Source organism: Athene cunicularia (assembly GCF_003259725.1).
Source record: "Athene cunicularia isolate RWA chromosome 8 unlocalized genomic scaffold, athCun1 chr8_part1, whole genome shotgun sequence".
Taxonomy (NCBI): Eukaryota; Metazoa; Chordata; class Aves; order Strigiformes; family Strigidae; genus Athene; species Athene cunicularia.
The window spans coordinates 26,827,730-26,837,649 of NW_020799109.1; the positions used below are offsets into that span (position 1 = coordinate 26,827,730).

The following is a 9,920-nucleotide window of genomic DNA, read 5'->3' on the forward strand; positions in this document are numbered from 1 at the left end:
TTGAGTCTGTGCTAGTCCCTAAAAGTGCAATTACTGTACATTTCTCTGAAAACATTCTAAATTAATTGAAAATGTGTTAAAACCAGTCATGATGCTTTATTATTTAATTAATAAAATGTCAAATGCTAAAATGTTATCAATGAGCTACTCCTCTGAAGATTATGCTGTCAATCATAGAGAAACAGCTAGGCATTATGTGGACACGCTTAGGAAGCATGTTTTTATATAGTTATCAGAATAATAACAGGCATTATTTCTATCAAGTTTGACAATTTTATATATATTTTTAACTTCTTCTTATGCTGTGTTTTCAAGCGGTTAGGAATTAGAGATCCCTGGCAGCCATCTTTCTCCCACTTTCTATCTCTGTTTCTGATGTGGTAAAGTCAGAATTACAAGTTTTAAAGGAGCACAGAGACAGCTGTGAAATTTCATGATCACACATCTATTGTCTAGGTTCTTTTTTATCCTCAGGTCCCAAACAATTGGTAGAGCAGATTTGTTTTGCCTATTTGCCCTATCAAGAAAGTTCACATGATCCCACTTCTTCCTACATGTTGGAATTTTCTTTTCTGAAAATGAGAATTGCATTTGTAAGAAGGGAAGATGGCTTGCTGTAGTTTTGAGTAACTGGTGTAATTTCAGCAATCGTGACTGCTGTCTTTACTGTGACTTTAATGAGACAAATCCCCTGGTGCAGAAAGGATACCAGGGCTGTGCTGCAGGCGGAAGTTGCAATTTTCCACTGAAGTATCGTTGCAAAATGTATGGTAGCTGTGGGACTGCAAAAGAAACCCACATCCTTCTTGCAGCTCAACCTCAGCGATCGCGTTCATTTCTTTGTTAACCACTAGTACTGGGGAAGAAAGACAGCAAGAAGAAAAACAAAGTAATAGAACAAATGATGGATATAAAAGAACAGATATTTTACACTCTACCTACTTACATAAGCTGTGGCAGGACATTAACTTAAGTACATAAGTGAAGGCAGTGTATTGGGGCTTTCAGACTACTTAATATCCTTTATTGTCTAAATGAATTAGTTCCTTAACGTAGTTTTATAAAATAGAGAGGATCTTTTGCATAGAGGATGTGATGGTGTGTAGAAGGCATGAACAGAGTTCCAAACAGGGAGAGATTCTGGGACATTTAGAGCAGATCAAAAGCAAAAGGATTAAATTTATATGAAATGAAAGATTTTTCTTTTTTTAAAAAAAATTCTCATTGCTGTCTCTTGGATTTAGAAATAGTTTCCATAGTGAAGATTCTTCCTGTCCTATATGGTTTAAAATATTTTCTTCTTCAATACTAGGCCACAGCTCCTTCCTTCACCTAAATATATACAACAAATCCTCTAATGGCAATTTGGAGACACCTTAAGATTGCACTAGAATCCTATCATAGCTTTCTCATTTGAAAAATAACACCATGACTAAATTCTGATTTACATGCTTACTTGCCTAAAACTGTTTCTCTGATGCCTGCTTTTGTGCTTATCTGTATTTCACTAAAAAATGTTAATTATTTACATTACTTCTTCATGAGTGCATGGGGACGGTATCACTGACACATTTGGAAAAGTAAAGAAAAAGAATCTTTCATTGAAAATGTACAAAGGAAGATATACTCTTTTTTTTTTTTTTTTTCCCAAAATGCTTGCACAATTAATAAATAACTTTTCAATAAAAATTTACATGAAATAAACACAAAGGAAATTGAAGAGAGTTGTACTGAAGACAGCTGTATTATAAAACACCAATTTGCTCTCAATACCAGGAACATTTGTTATAAAGCAGCTACCTATTTATTAAATATTATCATAGCATGTTATGTACCATATTTCTACTCATTCTGGTTTGAATTTGTATAAAACACATTTAAAAGAAGTTTTTAAATTTTTTTACAAATTACAAATAAGATGATGAATGAATGAGTAAATGTATTCAAGTCCCCTAAAAGGAATTTATTTTTGAGGCCATACTTATAAAGAAAAATCAAAGGCAAATCAGAAAAACAAAACATTCTGCTTAAAAATGTGAAAACACTTTGACAACTAAAGTTCTGGAAAAATTATCAGTGGCAAAATTCTTTACTAAAAAGGTAGCTCAAATGTCTTAGCATATTCCATCCTGTTTCTTGACTATTTCTCCACCATTATTAGAAAGTATCATGTGCATATTATACTTAAAAACAAGCTGGCAAAGGCGATTCTTAGATCTTTGTACAATCACTTTAATAAAATATTATCTGTACTGCATTGCAAGGGAGACATTTACAAATTCATAATTCCTCAGGTATTTTCTCAAAAAAATGGGAGCCATCTCTTCTGGTTTCCATTCTGTTGCTTCTTTACTAGTTTCTGGTACACTTCTGACCTTAGAAACCTGGGAAAAGAGTCCTTTGCCATGAGGCTATAGATTAACCTCTGAGCATCATCAAAACAGCTGAGGGTGGGTTCAGACATATTCTGAGAGATGTGGGTTTTGGTATGGAAGTCAATGTTTATCTGCAGGAAGAAAGGAGGCAGAAAACCAATGTCAGTTTGATTGGAAAGCTGAAGCCTGTTCATGTACAGGCCACAGCCTGCATTTGAATTTCCTCCCAAATAGCCTAGTTGATGCAAATAAGCAGGAAGACCATCCCTTCATTTTCTAGCATACCAAATTCTTGATTTTATTTTGCTCTTAAAAAGATAGCATCATTGAAAAAATAAGGGGAAAACTTGCTTCTGATTATCTCTTCTTTTTGCCAGACTGAATCCTATGAAGTACCAGTGACCAAAGAGTAAATTAGAGATAAAGGTACTCAGCATCCATTTAGATTTTGGCCTTATGTATTTTGTAAGGATTTTTTGTTTTCAACAATAATAAAATGGATTTCAATCATGTGTAAGTCATGGGGACATTCAAAGCATGCTCAGTATCAAAAGCAAAAACCAACAGTTTAAAAGTTTGTTAGGGAGTAGAATGTGAACACTAATTTATTAGCAATTTGTTCCTTCATAGTAAGTATTTTTTAAATAATTGAAAAATTGATTGCTGTGGTGGAAATTTTTGCCAATTTGCATTTTAATTTTTACCATGTCAAAAATACCTGTATAAAAGAACAAATACAATCATTAACATTCCAATATACAAATGGTACTTAAAATACAGAGGAAATGGGGCTTATCGCATTGTAAAAATGGTTAGAGCAAACAAATTATATTCAACATGTATTTCCTTAAATCTTAAGGTAGAAATTTCAGACGGTAAGATAAACCCATGCCCTGTGTGAAGAACATATTTAAAGTATAAACCACAAGAAATCTTTGTTTGCTTCACAGATTAATACACTGTTTTTTTCTATCTGGTAAATAATTGACATGAAAATGGAAGTACAGCCACGTTGAATTGTACTTTCTGTCATTCCTGGAAGTTTAGATCTCGACTTTCCACTTGACTCCCATTCTCAGTATCGAAAGTACATGCAAAATACTATTTACCTCCTTCGGAGCATCAGCTTGTATAAAGTCAGAATAAATCTTCTGGGCTTTTGAGGCAATCTTAGTGGAGGACTTGGTTTTCTTGAAGTCTTCACAGGCCAGCCAGAACTCCACATTCTCTTCACTGAACTCTGACTTCAAAAATGTCCTAAAAGCTGCCAAGCCATCTGGGGAAAAATGCACGAGATGACGGGTAGAAGAAAACTGAAAGACCAATGCAGATTATGTGTATGTATATACACGTCCCTCTGTGTGTGTGTATATGCAGTATATATAGTGTAACTTATATGTCCAATATTGTTTTGCCTGTCAGCCAGCAGTTAGTCTTAAGAGGCTGTTGTAGGAGAAATAAATAGGAGATGAAACTATAGCGATGATGAAGTGACTAAGAGAATTCTTTCAGACAGTTGCTAACTGGGGAATGCTCCCAATACCTGCCTGCCATGGTTTCGTTTCACTGCTGCACTAGTCAAAAAGGGATCCTGGAGATTTTGGTCTTCAAGAAGATTTGTACCTACTAGGAAATTAGGGACTTGAGGCTGACCCCTGGTCTAAGAAGCAAGCAGAAAATTAAGTCATATTGTGGTAGTGTGCTCCTCTCAGAGCTGAGGTTAGCGGACCTAAATAGCGCTCCCATCTCCTTTCAAGTAATGAATAAGACTTGCATGGAGATGGACTCTTTGTGACTTCTTTGTTTGGCACTTTTTTCACTTTTAAATGAAAAAAATGAAACAAAGGTTTGTTTGGAAGAAATTGTTTAAAATTAATCGAAATGACAAGTTCTTAGAAAAGAAAGCTAGCAGCACCAAATTTGGTTGTGTTAGTCATGTTAATACTATTGTGAAACATTGTGGAGGCACCTGCCAGGGTCCAGGCCACAAAGTTACTGCAGGAAAATGAGGTAGGGGCAAGGAAATTTTAAAGTCACATGTGGTTTGGGGTTTCGGGTCAGTAGGAATGGGATCTCTTGGAGAAATTACTTTGGATATATTAGAAATAGTAATTTTTTATTTGACCAGAAGTCAATGCATAGCATTTATATTTCTTTGTAACAGGAATATCTAGGAAAACATTTGTGGGTTTTTTTAAGAAGTAGAAAAAACAGAATCATTGCATGGAGAGTTTAACAACAGCTATCTTCATAAAATAAAACTCATTCAGGGCATTTCTGCCTCCTTCAATGTCCGTGAAGCATTAGCCAGAAGGTGTATTGTGTTTGCAGCTTGAAGAAACATGCTCCTTCTACCTTTCAGCAGCTCACATGCCTCCAGCAGTAGCATTCAAAGCACATGGAGAACTGAACGGCAGAGCAGTGTGAAAACCTGGCAGCACCGTTTGTGCACTGAGTTGACACACGTTTTTAAAAAAGTATTTTCCATTTATTTCTTACCTTTATTAGCTAGAAGTGTATCCACAGACTCAGACCAGGCCATTGTTTCCTCAGCTTTTGACCTGTGGAAACAACATCTATCCTTGAAAATAGCATTGCAATCTTTTGCCTGTGCAGTCTGTGGTAGCTAGTCTATTATTTGGCTACTTCCTCAAGGGAGCAGGGTGAGTAATTCATATTACCCTATGCACTGAATAACAGAAAGTCAACAAAAAGTGTGACACCTTTTTTTTTTTTTTTTTTAAGAGTGTAGAGAACCATATACACTCATAAAATACAGTGTTATTTGACACTGGCAACTTGATTATTCATCCAGGAGAGAGTAGTAATGCTTGCAATTTGTTGAACTATAATAAAAACATAGGAGGGATATTAATGTTGTAGAGTGTACTGAATTTCTTCTCAAATTCAAGCGGATTAACCATTAATTTATATACACCTTTTTCTTGGAATGAGTAGAATTATCTAAAGCTTTATCATGCTAACAATGGTAGGATAAATAGGCATTATTTCAGTTTCTTGGTATAAAAAATTGAGTAAATTCATAGGTTTAGACTCTTCCTTTGTAACTTGCTGTCGGCTTTTGTTAGAAATGAGGCATGGAACTAAATGGGGACCTTTGCTCTTACTAAATAGACCCTGGGTGCTCTGAAGATGTTCAAGCTGGTTCAGAAGCAAGGTTTAGTGTGCAGGCTCACAGAGGACAGACACACTGTCTGACAGGCAAAAGCATGTCAGATAAGGGAACTGCATGCTTTATAAATGCATGGGGCGTTTTATAACTTGGGAAGGTTGGTCATATTCATTTTAGTCCATAGAGTACATAGATAAAAACCCTGTCTTTTATTCCAGAAAAATTATGTTTTGATTAAAATTACCATTGTATGAGTTTTTAATTTAAACATTCAGCAGAGAAAAAGGGCTTCCTTTGCCAGCATTGTTGTCATTGCTTGCACTTTTTGCCATGAAACATTGGAAGAATATGATTTATTGAAAATGAAACATTTTGTGAAAATGTGAGACACATGCGGAGATGTCAGCATGTGCCTACCTGCTTTCCTGCATGTCAGTTTTTCTATTTGATTTTCTCTTTTTTTTAGTGGTTGGTCAGTTTGCAGCCTCAGGCATCCACAAATGAACATTAGTCTCATATCTACTGTTTGACAATAAGCAGGAATAAATCTGTCTGGTTATCTAGCTCATATTTTGTTTTAGAATAAGAATACTTCAATAAACCTCAGTTCAGTGGTTTTTAAACAAATTTTTTTTTAAATAGGTTTTTTTAAGGAAAATTTTGAAAAAAATATTTCAAATCTTACAATTGTCCTTGGCTAAAATTTTTGAACTAGAAATTTCAAGTGTTAATCAGTTCTTCTTGTAACCTCTAAAGACAGGTAGTAAAATATGAGTAATCTTATTGAGCTGATACCCTATTATCTACTCAGAACAGACTCAGTAGAAGGTTTTATCCCAATGTTTGTTAAATTTTAGTAAAATTAATGCATATTAATATGTTTTTTAAAAACATAAAAGTTTAAAAGGTATTAAGAATGTTTTACTAGCATTTTGAAAATGTGAAAGATCTTGAAATAAAACAAATAGTTCAAAGTGCAAGACCAGAGCAAAGTAATTGATTTTTTTTCCTATTTTGGATATAATTTTTTTTTGTAAGGAGAAAAGGAAACACATCAACTCTAGAATACCTGCAGGAATACCTGGAGAGATAGGTAATAATTAAATAGAAGGGTATCTCATGTTGGTTTTGTTGAAACTGTTACATTTTATACAAATAGTAGAGAGGTACTAATCAGACAAGGAGAGAGGAAACCAGCTTTCTAATTCTCTGGTTATGTATCTTGTATAAGTTATAGTAGGCAGGGGGATTTGAAATTGAATTTACATTCTAAGTGAATACAGACATTTGACATCTTGGAAGCTCTGGAATGGTATGCATGCATCATCTGTCTCATTTAGTAAGAAAGGGGAAATTGGAAAATTTAGAAACGTTTTGTTTCAGTCCAAAATCAAAACAAGTTCCAGGACTTTTGACCAAAAGAGAAATCTTATTTTTTCACTTAGACCCTGCTTCCATTTGAAAAACTTCACAGCTTAATTTTTCATGGAGGTTAGTCATTCTGTATGTAAGGTTTTTCTCAGTTGGTCTTTCTGGTTTGAGACCTGCAAACTCATGGGGTATAATTCTTTTCTATCTCATGCCTAGATCTTATATTCACAGCCCTTAGGTAGGACTGGAGTTCATCCTAATTAAGAAGTAGAGCAGGTCATCCTGGACTCAGTGAAGCATCACAAGCCACAGACACTGTCCACAGTACTGAGGAGTGGGAAATCTGAGTGAGTGGAAAAAAGGGTGGAAAAGGCTCTACTAAAACACAGCACCTGCCTGCACTTGCTGTGCTGCTCTTTCATCTAGGCTAGCATTATAAAAGCATGTATTCTTGAGGCTGTCATGATGCCCATCCTTCAGGAGAGCATTTTAATGTAACCGTTGAAGTGAAGTTCACTATGCTTTTGTCCATCTGAACAACTGCAGTCTGAAATCACCTATGGAAAGACCAAGGTTAACTATTGACTTTCTGCTAGTGTATATACTAACTTTAAAAATAGGTATTTTAGGAGCTAAAAGGCTCTGGAGTCTGATAAATGGACCAAACAGTTTGTTCTGTATAAAATATTTTTTAAAGAACTCACATTAGAATTCTGTAAATAATGTTTTATATTCCTAAAGGTATTCTGAGAGCTTGACTGTCAAAACCTTGCTCTGAATTATACCGGTTAGTTTGAGAGTTGCATTCCACAGGAATTTCTCAGCATCACCCGTAATGGTATTTTCTAATTGTAAATTTATAAACAGATTATATAATATGTCACCATATTACGTAGCTGTAGTTATAATTATTACAATAGATTGTGGCACTGACACCTTTACCAAGAAAGCTTTTTCTGTAGCTGTCAATTTATTTGTATCCAGGCTGCACAAAATTATATTTAAACAAAAATAATCAAATTATGCATATTTATAGATATAGATGCACACATGCACACATACATGAAGGAAACTGGAGTACAAATATAGTCAGTATCGAAAACACAAATGAAAACTAAATGCAGCGTTATGTAGTACTTTGTGAGACATTGTGTGCTGACAGAATTAATCAGCAGAGAAATTTTTTTAGTAACTGTAATAACTTTTATCAAATATGTAACAATTTTTCAGGTTGTTCAGTAAATATTTGCTAGGTTTTTTGTCAAACAAAAAGAAAAATGAAAGACCAGGATAAAACAGACAGCATGAACCTAATTCTGTTGTCTTGCTCCTGGGTAATATTTTTTTAATATTTACTTGTCATTCCAAGAATTACCTCATTGACCTCATAGGATTTACTTGAATGGGAATGGCAAGCAGAGTTGACAACAAGGAATCAAAATAATCATATCCAATTTAAAGGGGGAAGGAAAATAAAAGCTGTCCAGATTATTCAGAAGTTGATCATTCCATCCAATACATCTCCTACAATTAAAATAGCCATAAACAACAACTCACTTCACTGGCATTTTTTGTTCCACTGTCTGACTGTCACAGGTAGGGCAGAATTTCTTTTTTCTGACTGATCTTCAAGCTGAAGGTAATGTGACAGCAGGAACAATACAATTAGCATGTGAATAACCAAACAGTACAATGCAAATTGACAAACTGGTTTTAACACTTCCTTTAAAATTATTTCTTTTAGAAACATGGCTTTTTTTAAACAGTGACTGTTCTAACTTAATCTACCAAAAGTAATTTTAATTAAAAACAATTTATATGCAAATATTTCTCAATACATACTTATGTTCTGAACAACATTTTAACAGATAAATCATCTTGTGATTTTTCTCACTGACCATTTGGTTTATTGGCTGTGGAAAAGAAAAAAGGAAAATGGGTTCAGCACACATAACTAGAAAATTCTTCAGTATATTTATTATCCTATTGTATCTGTAATGCTTATCCATCACCTTGTATGTCTTGAAGGTCTAAGGCCCTGGAGCCATTGTCTCTTTTGTTTATTCATACAAGACTTATCACAATGGGACCAAAGAGTGTTGTTGGGCTGGCCATCATTTGCACATTGATGCTGTTACAAATAATGAAATCACACAGGATTTGGTACTTTCAAGGCAGTGATTTTTCTTTCTGTTCTTATTGATGTTTCATTCTATGTGCCATCCTCTAGGAGCATCCCTCTGCCCCAAAATCATTTTCATAGAATTTTGTCTTTTGCTCTCGACAAATTTTCCTCCCCAGCTCTTTTCTTTCTCTGTATGTTCCTTGCTATCCCTCACTTACTGATTGGCTTCTTGCTTCTCTTCAAATAATGTTCTGCTGCCTAATCCTTTGCTCACCCTACCCAGCTTCCTGGTTCTCAATGTCTCCACTTGATATTAATAAACTTCCAGTGGTTCAGGAACTGGGATCCACCTGTCCCAACCTGCAGAATAAGGGGTTTTTGTCTTCTCAGTTAAAATATTTTACACCAAGTAGAGCAGACTCAAGAGTTTAGGTCCATTTTCTCTATTTTATTTTCCTATATGGTATAGTCACATACAAAGCTGCCTTCAGCCTGACCGAAGACAAAGTCTTTCTTATTCTAGCTATGTCTATCTTATAAGGTAAGAAAGAAAAATCGAAGCACCACATGCCACATTTTGACCCCAGCAATGTTAAGGGATTATACTTTATCCTCATCTCTTGTAGATCTGTTGAAGTTTCAGGCCAAATTATTTGAGGAACTTCACATGGGACAAAAAATAGTGAATCTGGTCAATAGTGCTCCAGAAAGTTGAAATCAGATGAGAACAGGTATAGGGAGGTGGGTTACTGGGATGACTAGGAGAATTAAACTGTCTTTTAGAAGAAGAATTAAATACCTCAGTTTGTCTGTAAAATGAAAGCAAAGAGGAGCTATGATTGCTCTCTGTGAATATGGAGGGATAACCTAGACACAAAAAGAATTATTTTAGTTTAATGATCATATTGGGGGGGGG

At 34.8% G+C, this 9,920-nt stretch overlaps 1 protein-coding gene across 1 annotated transcript; it reads right to left on the reverse strand.

Moving 5' to 3' along the window:
- Window positions 1–2,302: 2,302 nt before the first annotated feature.
- RGS21 (regulator of G protein signaling 21) lies at window positions 2,303–8,447 on the reverse strand. The gene is made up of 4 exons (XM_026853981.1): window positions 8,437–8,447; window positions 4,875–4,951; window positions 3,485–3,651; window positions 2,303–2,506 (listed from the first exon to the last, which is right to left on the reverse strand). Exons 1-4 carry the CDS (start codon window positions 8,445–8,447, stop codon window positions 2,303–2,305), a joined length of 459 nt encoding a protein of 152 aa, XP_026709782.1.
- Window positions 8,448–9,920: the final 1,473 nt, after the last annotated feature.

Excerpts from the sequence above, each read along its gene's own strand:
- RGS21 (XM_026853981.1), bottom strand. Across the intron at positions 3,652-4,874 it reads TACACTTCTAGCTAATAAAG|ATGGCTTGGCAGCTTTTAGG; the intron begins GTAAGAAATAAA and ends ATTTTTCCCCAG. Across the intron at positions 2,507-3,484 it reads AAGCTGATGCTCCGAAGGAG|ATAAACATTGACTTCCATAC; the intron begins GTAAATAGTATT and ends TTCTTCCTGCAG.